The sequence below is a fragment of the Phyllobates terribilis genome, unplaced genomic scaffold (assembly GCF_046119375.1).
Source record: "Phyllobates terribilis strain yellow unplaced genomic scaffold, ASM4611937v1 Scaffold_5__5_contigs__length_657084704, whole genome shotgun sequence".
NCBI lineage: Eukaryota > Metazoa > Chordata > Amphibia > Anura > Dendrobatidae > Phyllobates > Phyllobates terribilis.
The window spans coordinates 227,551,887-227,573,445 of NW_027362765.1; the positions used below are offsets into that span (position 1 = coordinate 227,551,887).

The window sequence follows — 21,559 nt, forward strand, 5'->3', positions numbered from 1 at the left end:
CAGGACAATGACCCCAAACACACTTCCAGGCTGTGTAAGGACTATTTGACCAAGAAGGAGAGTGATGGGGTGCTACGCCAGATGACCTGGCCTCCACAGTCACCAGATCTGAACCCAATCGAGATGGTTTGGGGTGAGCTGGACCGCAGAGTGAAGGCAAAAGGGCCAACAAGTGCTAAGCATCTCTGGGAACTCCTTCAAGATTGTTGGAAGACCATTTCCGGTGACTACCTCTTGAAGCTCATCAAGAGAATGCCAAGAGTGTGCAAAGCAGTCATCAAAGCAAAAGGTGGCTACTTTGAAGAACCTAGAATATAAGACATATTTTCAGTTGTTTCACACTTTTTTGTTAAGTATATAATTCCACATGTGTTAATTCATAGTTTTGATGCCTTCAGTGTGAATGTACAATTTCCATAGTCTAGAAAATACACAAAAATCTTTAAATGAGAAGGTGTGTCCAAACTTTTGGTCTGTACTGTATAAAGCAGTGTATTATGCCATGTGTGCTGCAATAGATTAAGTGCAGTTTAATGCATGAAGATAATATATGTTTAATGTGAGAAAACATCAATATACTTTGCAGGAGAAATTCTCCAGATCTAATATATCAAGTCAGGGTATTGTTGAGTAGCAGGAGTGATATCTGAAGTGATGGATTCAGAGCATAAAGAGTTAATACACAGAGCTGTGTGAAATAATGAGGGATGGGGAATATTACGTTAATATTAGCAGACTTGCTCAGGTCTCCTGTGTGTATGGACAGCTTAATTTACCTCATGTTTTTTATTGTGTTATAACGCCTAAGGAGTTGCAGTCAATCTGCAGGCAGAAAGCAAGAGTGATATCTACAAGATAGATAGATAGCTGGTAGGGGTGAGTAACACATGCCAATTGGTGTTCCACTCTAGGGACTAGTTTGGGAAAAGGAGCATGTAAGAAGGCCCATCATGCACTGCAGATAATTTGACCCAGGAGGAAGAGATTAGTCTATTACACAGATCAGGTGCGGATTGACACTATGAAGCAGAGCAGCTTAATCATGTGAGTGAAGAGTGTATCTGTAAACAAGGTGAAGATTAATCTCAATACCTTTTTTAAAGAGACTTTGCAACCATCAAACTCATTGCCTTCCAGTGAGTAAAGTCCCCTTGAACTGTTGTTCATTGCTGCCTTCATTACTTTTGCCATCCATGAGAAGGGAAGCCACCCTGACCAATCAGGGGCAGTGCATCCTTATTTAAAGGGACCCAACACACCTTTCAAGGTTAGATTTTTTTCAACCCCTGGCTTACAAGGTTTATTTTTCCAACCAACGTAAAATCGAGATAAACGTGAAATTTTTGCAGCGGTCGCAACACTGTTGCAAATATCTTTACCATTAATTATTTTTTTACAGTATTAAAGAGGATCTGTTATTAGGTTTCACAATTCAAACTGCATATATTAAGAAAATGATCTTTTAGACCTAATGACATTGGTGCACTTCTGAATAATCCTGATATTAAATTGAGCACTTTATGAGTCCAGCTGAGGTGTATTCAGTTTCTGTCCACTCACACTGGCTAATGGCTTCTACAAGGCAGTATGATCTCAGTAGCAGCAGCAGAGGGATACTGAGGAAGCCATCATTCAGGCAAGGAGATTGAGCTTCAGAAAGGACAAACATCCATTCTGACATTAGGCACAACAGCCTTAGCAGAAACGCATTGTAAAAATCTGGCTACAGATCTGCTTTAGTACCAGTGGTGACTGTGTGGATGTAGGAGAGAATTTTTACTATATAAAACAATTGCACCCAATTTATGATCTCATATCTCTTTCTGGAGCAGACACTGTGTGCTAGACATTATACCCATTTCAACTGACTGGTTGCATCAAATCAGCTGCGAGAGTAAAATCAGTTGGTGCTAGAACATCTCAGAAATTCAGTCCATCAAGCAAGGGGAATCTGATCATAACTCTGCCTGCCCGATGATTCCCCAGGAAATACTAAAAAGCTTATTATATACTAATACATCCATTAATGTAATACACTCACATCCATTAATGTAATACACTCACCTCTGGAATGTAGTTAGCCAACTCTGAAGTTGTTAACTCTTTGGAGCCCTGTACAATATAATTATTGCAATTGTCAATAACAGGTAAGAAGACAATATACTTACTATCTTGTTAACTACTATCCTGATTATTCATACTTACCACCATATGAGAAACCTGAAAAGTCAAAAAACCAGCAGAGTAGTAAGCAAAACAGAGGGATTCCAATGAAGACTGGGAGATTCCAATATAAATCATGGCGCCATTCTGGACCGGAATTGTTATGGGTGCAGGAGAGAAATCTTTTCCACTATGTGATGCATTAGGTGAATGGAAATAACCCTGTATGGAGTAGATTTTTCATTTTAAGTGAAATTCATTTTTAACTCCCAGTTTGGCAGTATTCTTACATAATCGGTGCATACAAAAGACAATACTACAGAATAATTTTACCTGTAATGTAATTATATTTAATTGTGATAATTACAATGTGCTACGCTTTACATTCGGTCTAATTTTGATGAGCTGTTGGACTGCAAAGGGCCCATATATTGTTCTTGCACATGGGTCCTCTTCAGTTGGCGTCCGCCCCTGCTATCATGGACTATATACAGTCATGGCCGAAAGTGTTGGCATCCTTGAAATTGTTCCAGAAAATGAAGGATTTCTACCAAGAAAATTATGGCAATTACACTTGTTTTGTTATACACATTTCCTTTGTGTGCAGTGGAACAACGCAAGAAAAAACAAGTCAAATTGGACATATTTTCACACAAAACCCCAAAAAGGGTGGGTTAAAATTGTTGGAACCTTTCCAAAAATTGGGGATAAACAACTTTGTTTTAAGCATGTGATGCTCATTCAAACTCACTTGTGGCAAGTAACAGGTGTGGGCAATATGAAAATCACACCTGAAGCTAGGTAAAAAGTGGAAAAGTTGATTCAATCTTTGCATTGTGTGTCTGTGTGTGCCACACTAAGCATGGAGAACAGAAAGAGGAAAAAAGAATTGTCTAAGGACTTGAGAACCAAAATTGTTAAACAATATCATCAATCTCAAGGTTACAAATCCATCTCCAGAGATCTTGATGTTCCTTTGCCCATGGTGCACAGCATAATCAAAAAGTTTACAACCCATGGCACTGTAGCTAATCTTCCCGGACGTGGACTGCAGAGAAAAATTGATGAAAGGTTGCAATACCGCATAGTCCAGTTGGAGGATAAGCAGCCCCAATCAAGTTTCAAAGAAATTCAATCTGTTCTGGAGGTTCAGAGTGCATCAGTGTCATTGCAAACGATCTGTCGACATTTGAATGAAATTAAACACTATGCAGGAGACCCAGGAGGACGCCACTGCTGACACAGGGACATAAAAATGATAGGCTGCAGTTTGCCTAAATGTACGTAAGCCAAAATCTTTCTGGGAAAGCGTCTTGTGGTAAAGCACATCATTCTACTGTTATGTGAAAATGGAATGAAGCCTACAAAGAAAGAACACAGTACCTACAGTCAAATATGGTGGAGGTTCAAAAATGTGTGAGAGTTGTTTTGCTGCCTCTGACACTGGGTGCCTTGATTTTGTGCAAGACATCATGAAATCTGAACGACACCAAAGGATTTTGGGTAGCAATGTAGTGCCCAGTGTCAGAAAGCTGGGTTTGCATCCTAGGTCATCAACCTTTCAGCAGGACAATGACCCCTAACATACTTCAAGAAGTACCGAGAAATGGATGCAAACAAGGCACTGGAGAGTTCTGAAGTGGCCAGCAATGAGTCTGGATCTAAATCCCATTGAACACCTGTGGAGAGATCATAAAATTGCTGTTGGGAGAAAGAACCCTTCAAATATGAGAGACCTGGACTAGTTTGCAAAAGAAGAGTCGCCCAGAATTCCAGTTGAGAATTTTAAGAAGCTTGTTGATGGTTATAGAAAGCAATTGATTGCAGTTATTTATTCCAAAGGATGTGCAACCAAATATTAAGTTAAGGGTGCCAACAATTTTTTTCTGGCCCATTTTTGTTTGTTTTTTTGTGAAATTATGTTCAACTTGTCTTTTTTTCTGTTTTTTGTGTTTTTCCAATACACACAAAAGGAAATAAATATGTATGTAACAAAACATGTGTAATTCCAACAATTTTCTGGGAGAAATACTTCACTTTCTGGAATAATTTCAAGGGTGCCAACACTTTTGGCCATGACTGTATATGGCTTGAAAAGGTAGACAAGCTTTTAGTTATCTTTCATTTTCTATAATAAAATAGTGATACGGACAGATGAAGATAAACAAAATGAGAATATTCTTGCTGTGTAAAAACAGCATCATATTAAAGAGGATCTGTTATGGAATAATATAAAACACTGCATTATATATATACAGGGTGGGCCATTTATACGATACACCTAAATTAAATGGGAATGGTTGGTGATATCAACTTCCAGTTTGTGGCACATTAGTTTATGGGAAGGGGAAAACTTTTCCAGATGGGTGGTGACTAGTGATGAGCGAGTATGTTCGGTTAACCCTTTTGCCGAGTATACTCGGCCGAGCACCGAGTATTTATAGAGTGCTCGGGCTTTAAGTTTTCATCGCTCCGTGAACATGATTTGCAACTGTTTGACAGATTTAGTACACGTAAGGAATGCTGGAAAAACATACTCTCTCATCACTAGTGGTGACCATGGTGGCCATTTTGAAGTTGGCCATATTGGATCCAACTTTATTTTTTTCAATGGGAAGAGGGTCATGTGACACATCAAACTTATTGAGAATTTCATAAGAAAAACAATGGTGTGCTTGGTTTTAACGTAACTTTATTCTTTCATGAGTTTTTTACAAGTTTATGACCACTTATAAAATATGTTCAAAGTGCTGCCCATTGTGTTGGATTGTCAATGCAGCACTCTTCTCCCACTCTTGACACACTGATAGCAACACCGCAGAAGAAATGCTAGCACAGGCTTCCAGTATCCGTTGTTTCAGATGCTGCACATCTCGTATCTTCACAGCATAGACAATTCCCTTCAGATGACCCCAAAGATAAAAGTCTAAGGGGGTCAGATCGGGAGACCTTAGTGGCCATTCAAGTGGCCCACGATGACCGATCCACTTTCCAGGAAACTGTTCATGTAGGAATGCTCGGACCTGACACCCATAATGTGGTGGTGCACCATCTTGTTGGAAAAACTCAGGGAATGTGCCATCTTCAGTGCATAAAGAGGGCAACACATCATCATGTAGCAATTTCAGATATCCAGTGGCATTGACGTTTCCATTGATGAAGAATGGCCACACTATCTTTGTATCCCAGATACCACACCATACCATCAAGATACGAAAAAAGTTTTCCCCCTCCCATATGCTAATGTGCCACAAACAGAAAGTTGATATCACCAACCATTCCCATTTAGGTGTATCCATATAAATGGCCCACCCTGTATATAAAAAGTATTTAATAATGTATGCAGTTTGTATTGACAGATTTGTGTTAAATATTTACTATTTGAACATAGTAAATATTCTTGTACATAGTAAAAATTTTGTTACTGTGCTCCCTGATAAAGAACTTTTATGCCTGTTACAAAATAGAGCAGCAGGCTGGATGTTCACCTCTCATTCAATTCATTGTCTATGGTATTGGCTGCTGACAAAAGCCATAGGCAGAGTGGCAGTTGAGCATGTGCACTGTCATTAAATTATAATGGGGATAGAAGTTACCAGATCTGCCAATTGCTGCAGGTCTCAGCGGTCTGATTCTCACCGATTGATAAGTTATCACCTATGCTGTGTATAGATGATAACTTATTTTCAACGGACAACTACTTAAAGACCCATTTAGGTTTGACTACTAAAGGGTTAAAGAATCAGAAAAGATTTTTTTCCCTGGAGAGTAGTGATTCTTGTTTTCGAGTCACCGCGGCTGCTTGTGACGTGCCCCCTGGGCCATGGGGTACTCGGTAGCCGGGCCGGTCGGTGCTGGGGGAATGTCACAGTGGCAGTGACCCGGTCCGTGACCCAGGGCAGTCAATAAAAGGGGATTTATAGTTTTTATAGTTTAATTTCCGTGATGCCACCTGTGGTATGCGGCTATATGGAGCCGCTGCTGCACTGCAGATCCTCTGGAGCTGATGGTGACGCAGTAGAGTTGGTTCAGCTTTCCACAGGCAGAGCTTAGCTCCAGGGCAGTGTAGATGGTGATGTTATAGATGTTGCTGTGCAGTGTAGTGCAGGGGATGGCGCAGATAATAATTCCAGGACACAGTGGGGTGCAGTCTTCAAGGTTTACTCTCAGTTGTTGAACTCCAGGTTACCAGTACTAGAGTAACCTCCCACGTCGTCCTGCGTTCACCAAGGAAGGGGTTCAGCAATCTCTCAAGTAACTCAGGAGTACTTAAACGGGACCTCGTTTTATGTGCCTTCCTCGGTCGTCTTCCTGTGCTGGCTCTCACCCTCCTGCCCTGCGCCTCACAATCCGTGTCCCAAGCCGGTAGCCTCGGATCTTGTCAGGCGACCTGCAGTCCCCTGGACCCTCTGTGGCCACCTTTTCGGCGATATAATTGTGGTGGTTGGCAGCTGCACCTTGCAAGTACAGCAGCCTCTGGTTATCTAGCTGAGCCTTGTAGTTCTCCACTAGTTTAGGGGCCGGTCCCCTCTGCGGCCTGATCCCTCCACGTTCCTGCAGATTCGGGCACATGGGTGGTTTCCTGCACTCACCGTGCCCCTGGGATTCCCTCTGTCTCTGGAGCCTTCCCTCTGCTCCCGTTCTCTCTATCTCTCTCTCTCATGGGCCTCTCTTACTAGGCCCCACTCCTCTCAACTCCTGCTCCAAGCACAGGAGCCTGGACCTCCTCCACTGCTCTCCTGAGCAGGACTGGCTGCTTCTAGATGGTCCCTTGCTTTCTTATACTCCTGCTGAAGTGCTCCCCTAAACTATCTCCTCCACCCACACCCACTACATGGTTCCACCCTCCAGCCAGGGACCAGGGACTGTGCTGTCCCTTAGGAGCAATCTCGCCCTTCCCTCTGAAGTGGAGTGTAATGGATGCAAGTGTGTGGGTCCCGGGCAGTACTCCATCCTTACCTGAGAGTGGGATACCACACCTCTGGGTGAGATGCAGTACCTCTGTAGTGACTGAACCCGCAGGGGCGCCACATATGTCTTTCAGCTTTCAGCGACACATACAGGGATTGCCTATTTGTTAGGTAATCCCTGCATGTGTCGCCGCTGTCTAACAAACGCAAGACATGCAGCCACGGCTACTCGAAAATAGTTTTCGAGCACGCCGAAGCTACTCAGGAAGCACCCGAGCATGCTTGGTTAACCCCTTAACCAAGCACGTTTGTGCATCACTGCTGAAGAGTAAACAGTGAAAACTCCTATGAAGTGACAGCAAATTTAGCAGAATTGTATCATTTTACAATAAATGAATCTAGAAGATAGCAATCAGTTGTTTGTACTGTTTTTGGTGATAGAAATGAGCCTTGGAATCATAGTTTACCAAACCTTGGTATGGCAGATGGGAATCTCTTACCTTTAATCCCATGTTGGCATAGAGATTAGAAATTTCTGGATTACCCACAAGCGAGAGGTCAAACTTGATTAAATGATTTAGGGTCAAATTTACTGAAACAAAATGTCATAAAATAATATAAGTCTAGCAATGATTATAACATTTTTTAAGTTATAGCTCAGGAATAGACAATTTGGTTGTAGAAGAAAAATGTCAGCCTACAGCTCCATCCTAAAATATTATTATATCATCACAATTTTGGAGAGTATCGATGGGCTAAAGCTTCATTCAGACGTCCGTGTTACACATATAGTACATATTCTATCCATGTTTTTAAATATGTACCCATTATACTCTTTGTGGCTATTCACATGTCTGTTTTTTCACAGACTGTGTCCGTGCAAAACTCACAGAGACATGTTATTTTTTTTCAGGTATCATGGATGAAAAATGCCAGTACAAGTATATGGGTCTTTGAAAAATACGTATTGAACACAGATGGCATAAATGTGCCTGCCGTGTGCTGTACCTATTTAACATTGCAAAGTATAGGAGAAGCTTTTAATTAATTTATTTAACCATCCGTGAAAAACACTGATGACACAATGATGGTAAAAATGGACACATGGGCCGTACACCAATACCACACTGATCCAAAACACTAATGACATTGGTACCATTTTTTCATGTATGTGTTTAAACACGAACGTGTGAATGAGGCCTAAGACATTGGATTATATTTCCCCTATGGTTACTAAATGATATTAGTACTAAAAACACATACATGACAATTGATATTAGAACAATATTTGAACAATAACTGATGTGTTACCACCCATTTCATAACCATTTTGGCAGTGCATTTCTGGTACTTACAGTTTAACTGATTAAATGACTGATCCCATTTCTTTACTTCTTTTCTCATAGATGAACACAGCTATAATAGAGACCGTAGATTATTACATGTTATAATCTATTATAATCCACATAGTGAAACATGTGTATATTGTTTACACTCCGTACACATCTCTCTTCTTTCTTACGTTGGAGGTATGAGTCTGCAGTATTCCTGGGCATATACTTATTAGTTTAATCTATCCCTCAGTACTGTATAGGAAAATGCAACAGACTACACACCTTCCTATACAGTATAAAAATGAAAAAAATTCTGCTGCTGCATAGTGGGCCAGCTCAGGGGCTGGCATCATTAGTGCAACCTGTACAACGTACAGGGACCCAAGAGATAAGGTGCCCACTTCTTCCCCCCCCAAAGCAGGTGAAATTGTGCATTATGATGAGCTATTGGACTATAAAGGCCCCATATATTGTTCTTGCACAGGGGTCTTCTCTTGTTTGTGTCCGCCACTGGCCAGCTAATGCTTAAAGAGCACTCTTTTGGCATATACTGGGTGCATGGGGCTTATAGATATGTTATGTTATGTTTGTTTATTGATGCAATCACAAGGCGCCAGTGGATTGTCATAGCAGCCAGGGGCCTGCTGAAGGCCCCCATGGCTGCCATTTAAGTCCTTCCAAGAAGTCCATCCTTTAGCTGGTCTTCAATGGAGAATGTATTTTTTTATATACTGCAATATTCTAGTATTTCAGTATGTAGAGGAAGCATTCTTTAGGGAGTAATATTGGATGTAAATTGTGCATATTGTGATATTTTTCCTCAGACGGGCTCTGTCTGAGGAAAAAAATTGGACATGTGCAAGGCCCAGTAGATTAACAATGATCCAAGTGTGTTCCGATGTTTTGTCGGATTGCACTCAGACCGAAAATACAGTCATCTGCACCTGCACTAATACAGATTCATACCAGCCGGGAGTCCACATTCAGCATCAGTTTAAGAAATTGCCAATTATGCATTTCATTAATTTTGCAATATAGGTTCTCCTCCAAATGTATGCTCATACTATACAAAAACACACAGGGCTTTACTGCCTATAAAGGTAATTAATGTTTTTTTTTTTTAAATTCTTGATAAAATAATAAGGATGATATGATTAGCTATAACCAGAATAAGTACTAACTTTTCATAAAGACATTATTTCATTGCTTATTGCTGCAACAAGCGAAATATTTTCCTTGCATTTGCTGCAGCAGAAGAAACAGAGTATTTTATGATGAATGCCAATCCAGGTAATGCATAGATATATGTCCGGCAGAACATAATCTGCTTTTTTCCTAATAGAGTCCATGGACAGGTGTTGTCCTGATGAGACATCCCCTTTAATAAAAAGATTACAATCTTGTATCTATTAGGAGTACTGCACCAAAACACTCTGGTGCCGCTCACCTGCTGAGTAACACTTCGTTTTACCACATCTTGAATGGGTTCTTTTAGGCTGTCAAAGACATAGCTGGAAAACAGAGAATAATTAATTATGAGCTACATGGTGAAATACTGTAGAAACAGTCATTGTCAGATTTTCTATGTTAAATTATTTGGACAGAACATGTAAAGTTAAAGTGGAGGTAGTCCAGCACTTAGGATAAAAAGTAATTTCTTCTTTATTTCATAAAATTATACATGATAGAAAAATTAAATATAAAGTTTAACCAACGCGTTTCGAGTGGGAAAAAAAAAGCCTCTCTACTCATGGTGTATAACAAACCACACTATGTGAATGCCCTCTTTATAAAACAGAGGACATAAGAAGTAGATCCCATAATGCACTGAGGTAATTAAAACCTAAATGATGAGGAAATACTACATGGTATGATAGAGAGACTTAACCCTTAATATATAGCATGGTGAGAGGTTTTTTACTTGTATTCTAAATACAATCCTTTATTGAGATCTACTGTATTGGTTGGCACGTACGATTCATAGATGATATCTTCATCATCTGAGAGACTCATGAATCATTTGTGCCAGCTTTCATCTCTTATTTAAACAATAAATATATATATATATATATATATATATATATATATATATATATATATATATATATATATATAGTAAGTGCTATTACTTGTTTTAATCTGAAAATCAAGGATGTAAAATCATTACAGGCTTGTTTAAAGGGTCAATATTGACTTTTAGGATTGCCATTTCCAATAGGTGGCACTAGAGTTCTAGTTCTCTTCCTCTCTGAGGAATTTATAGGAAACCTACTGCCATAATTACCATTTTAGAGGCTACTAGCAATCTTTCGAAACCTACAGTGAAAAGCATTACAGTGACAGCGTATGCCAGAGCATTCAGATCCTGTTCACATTATCTGGATTACAAAAAGAAATTAAATATTGTTGATAATAGGTTGACAGCAAGAATATATAATCCTTACAGTAGATGCTTAAAAGAGACAGAAATATAACATCCAAGAAAAATCATTCTCATCTCATTCGTAATAGTAACAAGCGGGATAATCAGTACCGTAATCCAGTATATTTTGTGACCCAATATTATCAAGAAATATTTAACCATTTTATTTCAAGACAATAAATCTAAAATAATCCTGGATGAAGGATTCGTATATTTAAAAGAGGTACCACTCTAGGAAATATACTTTTGACCTTACATGTTTATTTCTAATACCCGCGGGGCATAAAGTTGGTTAGTCCAACAAAATGTATTAAAAAGGTAGGCTATATTATCGTATGAATCACTTTATTACTTTCATAAATAAGAATGACTCATTAAAACACATAACACACAAGGGACAAGATACAAAATGTTATAAAAAGGAGAGGGATGGATGTGCCATAATTAGAGGTAAATTGTACAATACTTCAATAATACTGATTATAGAAAGTGCACTGTGCATTAACACTAATTTAAATACATAATTGGTGGATATTATTAAATATGTGTCGAGACCAAAAAAAAGCAAAATGATAATTTCAAGTAAAATAAATAAATAATGCACAATGCCGCAGTATCCAAGATCTGAAGTAAGGTATCAAAAATGATTCTTATAACTTCTAAAGGGTTGAAGACATCATACTGACCAGGTATGGCACAGAACAGCTCCTTCACACCACTTCAACGAGCGTTTCGCTATCGCTTTGTCAGGGAGAAACGCGAGTTGAAGTGGTGTCAGAAGGCATTTAGGTTTTAAGTACTGTAGTGCATTATGGGATTTATTCCCCATGTGCTGTGTTTTTAAAGAGGACATTCACACTGTGTTTGTTATAGACCATGAGAAGAGTTGGATTTTTTCCACTCAAAGTGTTATTTTCACTTTGTTTTTAATTTTTCTATTGTGTGTATTTGTCATGAAACAAAGAAGAAATTACTTTTATCCTGAGTGCTGGACCATATCCACTTTATCTACATGTTCTGTCTCTGGAAAGCAAGCCCTCCTTTTTCCTCTGTGCACCAAGTAATTGAATAATATTGATTTGTTTTCCATGGAGTTGTAAGCTGATAACTTTTTTTTTTCTTTTTGCATTCATCTGGACATAAGAAAGTGAAGTGGATGTTGAGCTCATGCAAATAAAGCCTTTTACTATTTGTATTTTCATAGTAAAGAGTGTTTAAATGCTGATACATTGAGAAATGCATTTAAATCCTGCTTCAGGGGAAGCAGGGGCCTATTTGTAGCACAGAGAGAAGGATGCCCCAGAGAAGGTTTAGGTGTTCCAGAAAGACATTAGAAGGAAGGATCAGAAAAGGGAAAAATTCAATTCAGTGAATGGTGGCTATGATGATTTTACATAACACCGTCCATCCTCCCTTCAATTTGGTGCTGTTGTCCTGTCCCCTTTGCAGAAAAGCACCACCAAAGTATGATGTTACCCTCACCATGTTTCATGGTTGGGACGGAGTTCTTGGGGTTGTACTCATCCTTTTTTCCCCAAACACGACGAGTGGAGTTGATTCCAAAAAGTTCTATTTTGGTCTCATCTGACCACATGACCTTCTCCCATGCCTCCTCTGGATCATCCAGATGATCATTGGCAAACTTCAAACATACCTGAACATGTGCTGGCGTGAGCAGTGGGACCTTGCGTGTCCTGCAGGATTTTAATCCATGACGGTGTAGTGTGTTACTAACGGTAATATTTGAGACCGTGGTCCCAGCTTTCTTCAGGTCATTGACCAGGTCCTATCGAGTAGTTCTGGGCTGATTCCTGACCTTTCTCAGAATCATCCTTAGGCTATGTGCCCACGATGCAGAAATGCTCAGGATTTTTTCCTGAGCGTTTCTGCATCTCCCTGGCAGAAAAAAACGCATGCAGATTGTACATGCGTTTTCCTGCCAGAGACAAGCGGAAGTGAAGCGTTCTTCACTAGCATTTCCGCATGCGGGTTGACAAGCGCTTTCCAAGCGATTTTAGCATCACTTGGAAAGTGCTTGTCAACTTGGTCACACTATATAAATCCATGCAAACAGCATAGATTTATATACTGTGACCCGATAGAATGTCAAAAAATAAAAAAATAAATATATACTTACCAATGGCCCGCACTGTCTTGCTTCACTGTCCCGGCTGCCGGCAGATCGCGTTACACTGAAGGACCTGCCGATGCCAGCGTCGCGTGACCCGTCACATGACTCTGACGTCAGCGCAGGTCCTTCAGTCCATCGTGAACTGCCGGCAAGTGAAGAGAAGGAGAGCAGGGGCCGCCAGAAGGTAAGTATATATTTATTTTTTATTTTATTCTTTTTTTTTTTTACAGTTTCTATGGTACCCAGGTCCGGAGGAGAGTCTCCTCTTCTCTAGACCTGGGTACCATCCGCACATTAGAACGCATGGAATGCGCATCTACATATACAGTGATGCGTAATCCATGCGGTCTAATGCAAGTCAATGGCGGCGAAAACGCAGCAATTCCGCAAAATAATTGGTAGTGCTGCGTTTTTTTCCGCAATGATAATCCGCAACGGAAATTTCCGCAGCATGTGCACAGCACATGCGGATTATCATTGGGGAACATGACAGGCCTTCTACCATGCGTTTTTTAAGCGTTTCTGCAGCGTTTTTGCTGCTGCGGAAATGCTTAAAAAATGCATCGTGGGCACACAGCCTTACCCCACGAGGTGAGTTCTTGCATGGAGCCCCAGACTGAGGAAGATTGACAGTCATCTTGTGTTTCTCCCATTGTCTAATAATTACGCCAACAGTTGTTGCCTTCTCAACAAGCTGCTTGCCTATTGTCCTGTAGCCCATCCCCACCCTGTACAGGTCTACAATTTTGTCCCTGGTGTCCTTAGACAGCTCTTTGGTCTTGGCCATGGTGGAGAGGTTAGAGTGTGATTGAGTGTGTGGACAGGTGTCTTTTATACAAGTAGCGAGTTCAAACCGGTGCAGTTAATACAGGTAATGAGTGCAGAGTAGGAGGGCTCCTTAAAGAAAAATGAACAGGTGTGAGAGCCAGAATTCTTGCTGGTTGGTAGGTGATCAAATACTTATTTCATGCAATAAAATGTAATTTAATTATTTAAAAAATCATACAATGTGATTTTCTTGATTTTTCTTTAGTTTCTGTCTCTCACAGTTGAAGTGTGCCTATGATAAAAATTACAGATCTCTCCATTCTTTGTAGGTGGGAAAACTTGCAAAATCGGCAGTATATCAAACACTTATTTTCCCCACTGTACAGTCATGGCCAAAAGTATTGAGAATGAGACAAATAGTAATTTTTCCAAAGTTTACTGCTTCATTTTTTGTAATGGCAATTTGCATATACTCCTGAATGTCAAAGAGTGATCAGCTTAACAGCAATTACTGTACTTGCAAAGTCAATATTTGCCCAGAAAATGAACTTTAACCCCCAAAACACATTTCAACATCATTGCAGTCCTGCCTTAAAAGGAGCAGCTAACATCGTTTTAGTGATTGATCCATTAACACTGGTGTGGGTGTTGATGAGGACAGGGCTGGCGATCAATCAGTCATGATTAAGTAAGAATGACATCACTGGACACTTTAAAAGTAGGCTGGTTCTTGGTATCATTGTTTCTCTTCAGTTAACCATGGTTATCTCTAAAGAAACACGTGCAGCCATCATTGCACTGCACAAAAATGGCCTAACAGGGAAGAGTATCGCAGCTACAAAGATTGCACCTCAGTCAACAATCTATCGCATCATCAAGAACTTCAAGGAGAGAGCTTCCATTGTTGTCAAAAAGGCTCCATGGCGCCCAAGAAAGACCAGCAAGCGCCAGGACCGTATCTTAAAACTGTTTCAGCTGCGGGATCGGACTACCAGCAGTGCCGAGCTTGCTCAGGAATGGCAGCAGGCTGGTGTGAGTGCTTCTGCACGCACTGTGAGGCGGAGACTCTTTGAGCAAGGGCTGGATTCAAGGAGGGCAGCAAAGAAGCCACTTCTCTCCAGAAAAAAACATCAGGGACCGACTGATATTCTGCAAAAGGTACAGGGAGTGGACTACTGAGGACTGGGGCAAAGTCATTTTCTCTGATGAATCCCCTTTTCGATTGTTTGGGACATCTGGAAAACAGCTTATTCGGAGAAGAAGAGGTGAGCGCTACCACCAGTCTTGTCTCATGCCAACTGTAAAGCATCCTGAAACCATTCATGTGTGGGGTTGCTTCTCAGCCAAGGGAATCGGCTCACTCACAGTCTTGCCTAAAAACACAGCCATGAATAAAGAATGGTACCAGAATGTCCTCCAAGAGCAACTTCTCCCAACCGTCCAAGAGCAGTTTGGCGCCCAACAATGCCTTTTCCAGCATGATGGAGCACCTTGCCATAAAGCAAAGGTGATAACTAAATGGCTCATGGAACAAAACATAGAGATTTTGGGTCCATGGCCTGGAAACTCCCCAGATCATAATCCCATTGAGAACTTGTGGTCAATCATCAAGAAACGGGTGGACAAACAAAAACCAACAAATTCTGGCAAAATGCAAGCATTGATTATGCAAGAATGGACTGCTATCAGTCAGGATTTGGTCCAAAAGTTGATTGAGAGCATGCCAGGGAGAATTAGAGAGGTCTTGAAGAAGAAGGGGCAACACTGCAAATATTGACTTGCTGCATTAACTCATTCTAACTGTCAATATAACCTATTGGTACTCATAATATGATTGCAATTATATTTCTGTATGTGATATAAACATCAGACAAACACTAATAAAAACCAGAGGCCAGAAGATCATGTGAAAATATAATTTTGATGTCATTCTCAATACTTTTGGCCATGACTGTATATACATTGTTACTGTTGGTTTATTGCTAACTGTAGAAAGTTTGTAAACTTTGCTTGTAAGCCTAATTTGCAGTGGTTGAATATTTTTTATTGCAATTGTGGATTGAGGGCATGTCCTAAACAAATGAGTGGGGCATGAGACCTACTCCTCCTTTCAGAATCTCCTTATGTCCTTTCCAAGTTGGCAGGTATGCTTAAACAAAATGATTGATTACATTAAGTATTATGTAGTGCTGTAGCATATTTCTCTTTTTTTCAAAACAGAAATCATATAAATAACGAAAAAATTTGAATGTCCATACTAGTTTATTACCTTACTCCACCCAACATCTGGATATCAACATCTTGAACACTAGACTGGCAGTCAAGCAGGTATATGGATGGCACACCTGGATCGATTCGTCGAATCCCCATCATGATGTTGACCGATAACCCAATTAAGGTCAGCACACATGATCCACTATCATTGCTGAAATGAAAATAAAAAATTCATTAATTTTCACTGTTTCATTTTTAAAATGTAGGGTTCAGTTTCCAGCCATTGAATGCTTACATTAGCCAGCTGTCTAGTTTCCAGTTAGAGTTGATTATAGCTTTGCCATTTTCCATTAATACATGCATTCCAGTCTCAGGCACCCACTGTGAAGAAATAGTTCCATGATGAAACTTTACCATTCGTATCCTAGACAGATGATCAAAAAGAAGCAAGAGGATTAACTGTACTGGTTGATGTTATTATTTACCGCAGCTTTGTTAAATTATTATTAGTATATCTTCTTCTTCATCAGTTGACCAAGTTAAGGTGCCCATATACATTAAATGTGGGTGTAACAAACCAAACCTGAGTAGATATTGGGAGAAAACAGGATCGGACATGGTGGGTTTCAACATGGCCGATCCTTTATTCTTGCAGAAGATAAGCCGCTGCTAAATTAGTCTGGCAGTGACTTATTTTTTTCTCTTCACTGAATACACAGTACATTCATGCTTTGCCGAGCTAATCATGCATGTTTATGGCGGGAGTTGGAAGGAATAGCTCTCTGGAAAAGAACTACTGTATTGCAAGTAGCGATGAGAATACCTTCATCTTTTCAATGAATAGTTAATGTGTAACTATTATTCTGTTTATCTCAGATGGTATTACATGTTTTATGGGTGGTCTGTGCAGCAAGGGCAAGCTGTCTATTACTCCTTCCTCTTCATTTATATATTATTGTGAGCAATAGGTCATAATCCTAGTAAGCTTGAAAGGTATGGACCCCTTAGTTATTCGCTTTGCAATTTTCTGTGCTAGTTTGCAGCATGGGATCAATATTTTATTCTTTAATAGTTCAGGCTAAAACACAATCAGCAATAGCATATATGTTCATTTTTTCCTTATTATGTTAAATTATAAAGGGGACTTGAACCTATGAGCGCTTGATCATCTATGTAGTATACTGCAATACTATAGTATTGCATTGTATTATGAAACTGATGATGGATCTCATAGGAGATGTCTTTTGTTGGAGATCTCAAATAGCAGACATTGAGATGGGGGTCATCAGAAGGCCCTTGACCGCCATGACAACTGATCAGCACCCAGCGATCACGTCTAGCAGAGGAGTTCCGATGCTTGCCAAAAGTGACAGATGCCACTTTGAAACCTGTTAAAAGCTGCTGGATGCATCATTTATTGTCAGGTGTTGGCTATGTAACATAGCCGGAACCCATGCTGCATGGAGCGAGCTCAGGAACTAAGCCTACTCTACACAGTGATAGCACAAGGCTGCTGTACATGTACAGTAACTATTGCTAAGACACCAAGGCACTGGCCGTATCGTGAAACATAAGAAATTGTGTGCTGTAATGTCCTGGTGACTGAACTAACCTGCTCCTCGGCTTACAAGCCTTCCATGAGGAGTATCTGTATAATGCATCCACAGTAATGCTATTCATTATACATATATTAGTATATCCAAACTTTACTCACTGTGTGAACTCATAGCTCATATCTTCAGATGCTATGTTTTCCCTCCCGACCATATCTGGTAGCTGGTATACAGTGTTATTTGACATCATTTCACTCACTAGATATTCCACTCCTAAGTAAAATAGAGAAATGTTACTTTATTTTAAAGAAAACTTTAATCTGATACTTGAATTCCTTTGGAAAAAACTGTAGACACTGGACACAGAAAGAAAATAAAAGTTTATCATTGAAGTTATTGGACTGTAGAACATTTACATTCTGATTTTTGGATTAGCGGCATCATGTGGCCCTCATAAATGAAAAATGCTATGTTAGGTAAAAATATTACCAATTTTTTTAATTGCAATTTAATGTAAATTGTACTGACTACCAAAAGTCAGGTACCTAATGGGTATGATTGTTCCTTACCAGATGCTGGTCTCTGCTGAGACTACAGAATTGTTATAAAGCCATTCAACTCGAAAGACCACATTGTGAAGTGTGAAGATTTGATTAAATAATTAATATTTAGAAGATTATAAATTATGCATAAAGATGACCAGAGAAGGGTGGCTACAGATTTTTTTTCATGATATAGGAATTACATAAATACTATTCATTTTTATAGAAAAAACAAAGACAAGCAAAATGCCCAAATACCTGGAAGTAAATGGATAAATCGCACAGTGCATAAAAATAATGATAAATAATAAAGGGTATTTAGTTAACATAAATTTTGATCAAAATAATGTAAAAGCCATCCCGCAACGTCATGGCAACCCTTATGGGACAGTCCTAACTCAAATATTAAAACCTTACCATTTGTCAAGTGACATATTGTATATGTGTGTATGTGTATATATATATATATATATATATATATATATATATATATATATATATATATATACATATAGTTTGGACACAACTTCTCATTTAAAGATTTTTATGTATTTTCATGACTTTGAAAATTGTACATTCACACTGAAGGCATCAAAACTATGAATTAACACATGTGGAATTATATACTTAACAAAAAAGTGTGAAACAACTGAAAATATGTCTTATATTCTAGGTTCTTCAAAGTAGCCACCTTTTGCTTTGATGACTGCTTTGCACACTCTTGGCATTCTCTTGATGAGCTTCAAGAGATAGTCACCGGAAATGGTTTTCACTTCACAGGTGTGCCCTGTCAGGTTTAATAAGTGGGATTTCTTGCCTTAAAAATGGGGTTGGGACCATCAGTTGTGTTGTGCAGAAGTCAGGTGGATAGACAGCTGATAGGCCTACTGAATAGACTGTTAGCTGCTTTTTTCTTGCCATGATACAAATTCTAAGTAAAGAAAAACGAGTGACCATCATTACTTTATGAAATGAAGGTCAGTCAGTCCAAAAAATTGGGCAAACTTTGACTGTGTCCCCAAGTGCAGTTGCAAAAACCATCAAGCGCTAGAAAGAAACTGGCTCACATGAGGACCGCCCCAAGAAAGGAAGACCAAGAGTCACCTCTGCTTCTGAGGATAAGTTTATCCAAGTCACCTGCCTCAGAAATTGCAGGTTAACAGCAGCTCAGATTAGAGACCAGGTCAATGCCACACAGAGTTCTAGCAGCACACACATCTCTGCAACAACTGTTAAGAGGAGACTTTGTGCAGCAGGCCTTCATGGTAAAATAGCTGCTAGGAAACCACTGCTAAGGACAGGCAACAAGCAGAAGAGACTTGTTTGGGCTAAAGAACACAAGGAATGGACATTAGACCAGTGGAAATCTGTGCTATGGTCTGATGAGTCCAAATTTGAGATCTTTGGTTCCAACCACCGTGTCTTTGTGCGACGCAGAAAAGGTGAACGGACGGACTCTACATGCCTGGTTCCCACCTTGAAGTATGGAGGAGGAGGTGTGATGGTGTGGGGGTGCTTTGCTGGTGACACTGTTGGGGATTTATTCAAAATTGAAGGCATACTGAACCAGCATGGCTACCACAGCATCTTGCAGCAGCATGCTATTCCATCCAGTTTGCATTTAGTTGGTCCATCATTTATTTTTCAACAGTACAATGATCCCAAACACACCTCCAGGCTGTGTAAGGCCTATTTGACCAAGAAGGAGAGTGATGGGGTGCTACGCCAGATGACTTGGCTTCCACAGTCACCAGACCTGAACCCAATCGAGATGGTTTGGGGTGAGCTGGACCGCAGAGTGAAGGCAAAAGGGCCAACAAGTGCTAAGCAACTCTGGGAACTCTTTCAAGATTGTTGGAAGACCATTTCCGGTGACTACCTCTTGAAGCTCATCAAGAGAATGCCAAGAGTGTGCAAAGCAGCCATCAAAGCAAAAGGTGGCTACTTTGAAGAACCTAGAATATGAGACATATTTTCAGTTGTTTCATGCTATTTTGTCAAGTATATAATTCCACATGTGTTAATTCATAGTTTTGATGCCTTCAGTGTGAATGTACAATTTTCATAGTCATGAAAATACAGAAAAATCTTCAAATGAGAAGGTGTGTCCAAACTTTTGGTCTGTACTGTATATATATTATATATATATATATATATATACTATTTTATTTTTATTTACTTTACTCACTTATATGGCGCCATTAATTCCACAGCGCTTTACAGACATTATCATCACTGTCCCCATTGGGGCTCACAATCTAGATTCCCTATCAATATGTCGTGTGGGAGGAAACCGGAGAACCCGGAGGAAACCCACGCAAGCACGGGGAGAACATACAAACTCCTTGCAGATGTTGTCCTTGGTGGGATTTGAACCCAGGACCCCAGCGCTGCAAGGCAGCAGTGCTAACCTATATTCTGTATATATAGCTCAAGTTATTAGAGTTAGTAATTGGTTACTTAATATTAACTAAGTACATAAATTTCACTTACCTTTTTGCAGACCTTGCTCTGTAATTTGAATCTTAGCCCCAGGATTGTCTCCATAACAATTGGTGGACAGGGTAAAAAGAAAGAACGTGATACTTGGAATCCACATCATTGTTCTTCAATGTCTGATAAATGAAATATAACACAAAATGATAGATCACATAATACACATGATTAAATTAGCTTTTATTTTTCCTCCATGATAAACAAGATTGATGGTGTCCACCTTCCACTGACTTCTATGGTTCCAGAGCAAACCCAAATATATATATTTTTTAAATGCTGTATTGCTAAGTGTCACAAACTATGTGGCATGAATACAGAGCAAGTTCCATTGGCTTTCTTTTATATTCTGTGACATTAATAATTACTGTGCATCAATTTTTGAAGTTTGACCTATTAAGATATGTTCACACAGTTTTTGGATGAGAATGTCGGTGCAGATTCTGCTACAAAATCTGTATAGAAAAAGATCCTGTGAATAAGCTCCCCTCCCTGTTGATCTTAACAGAAAACATGCTTGGAGTCCACATTTCTGCATGGAAAAAATGCAGTATGTAAATTCTTAAGGCATTCTTCTTGGAATAAAGCTCCAATTTTGTTCAAGGAATAAATAGAAGCAGAAATAATGCCAAGTACCTCTAATACCAGGAGGCGAAACGTGCATTGGGCACTGTGAGGTTTGTACCCATCTTGATGTACTGACTTTTATCTTATGCCTATTCATACAATGTATGTCTTTCCCTGATTTGTGGGTTTATCATGTGTACTACTGTGAATTTTATTACATTCATGAGCCTGTAGCACAGTGGTCTTCAACCTTTCTGACCTTGGGAGCCACATTCAGACAGATGGTCACAAGCCGCACTCAACTCTGAAAGAGGGTCGTGAGCCACATTCAGCTCTGAAAGAGGGTTGTCAACCACATCCAGCTCCTGCCCCTTTCCCAGTAGTGGTAACCAAAGTCCTTTTTATGGGTGTAATGATAGCCAAAGCTTTTCCACAGAAATCACCACGAAGCAGAATACAAAT

The 21,559-nt window shown here is 39.7% G+C and overlaps 1 protein-coding gene across 1 annotated transcript in view; it reads right to left on the reverse strand.

The window, feature by feature from the left end:
- LOC141272792 (BPI fold-containing family C protein-like) overlaps positions 1–21,559 on the reverse strand; it is a 41,542-nt gene that overhangs the window by 16,757 nt on the left and 3,226 nt on the right. Inside the window, exons 2-10 of the mRNA XM_073683859.1 lie at positions 20,531–20,652; positions 17,657–17,768; positions 16,238–16,366; positions 15,998–16,153; positions 9,855–9,918; positions 8,429–8,489; positions 7,574–7,665; positions 2,206–2,385; positions 2,065–2,112 (exon numbers count right to left, since the gene is read on the reverse strand). Of these exons, the coding sequence (XP_073539960.1) occupies positions 2,065–2,112; positions 2,206–2,385; positions 7,574–7,665; positions 8,429–8,489; positions 9,855–9,918; positions 15,998–16,153; positions 16,238–16,366; positions 17,657–17,768; positions 20,531–20,639 (951 nt within the window). The 5' untranslated portion in view covers positions 20,640–20,652. The remainder of the gene's footprint in view (positions 1–2,064; positions 2,113–2,205; positions 2,386–7,573; positions 7,666–8,428; positions 8,490–9,854; positions 9,919–15,997; positions 16,154–16,237; positions 16,367–17,656; positions 17,769–20,530; positions 20,653–21,559) is intronic.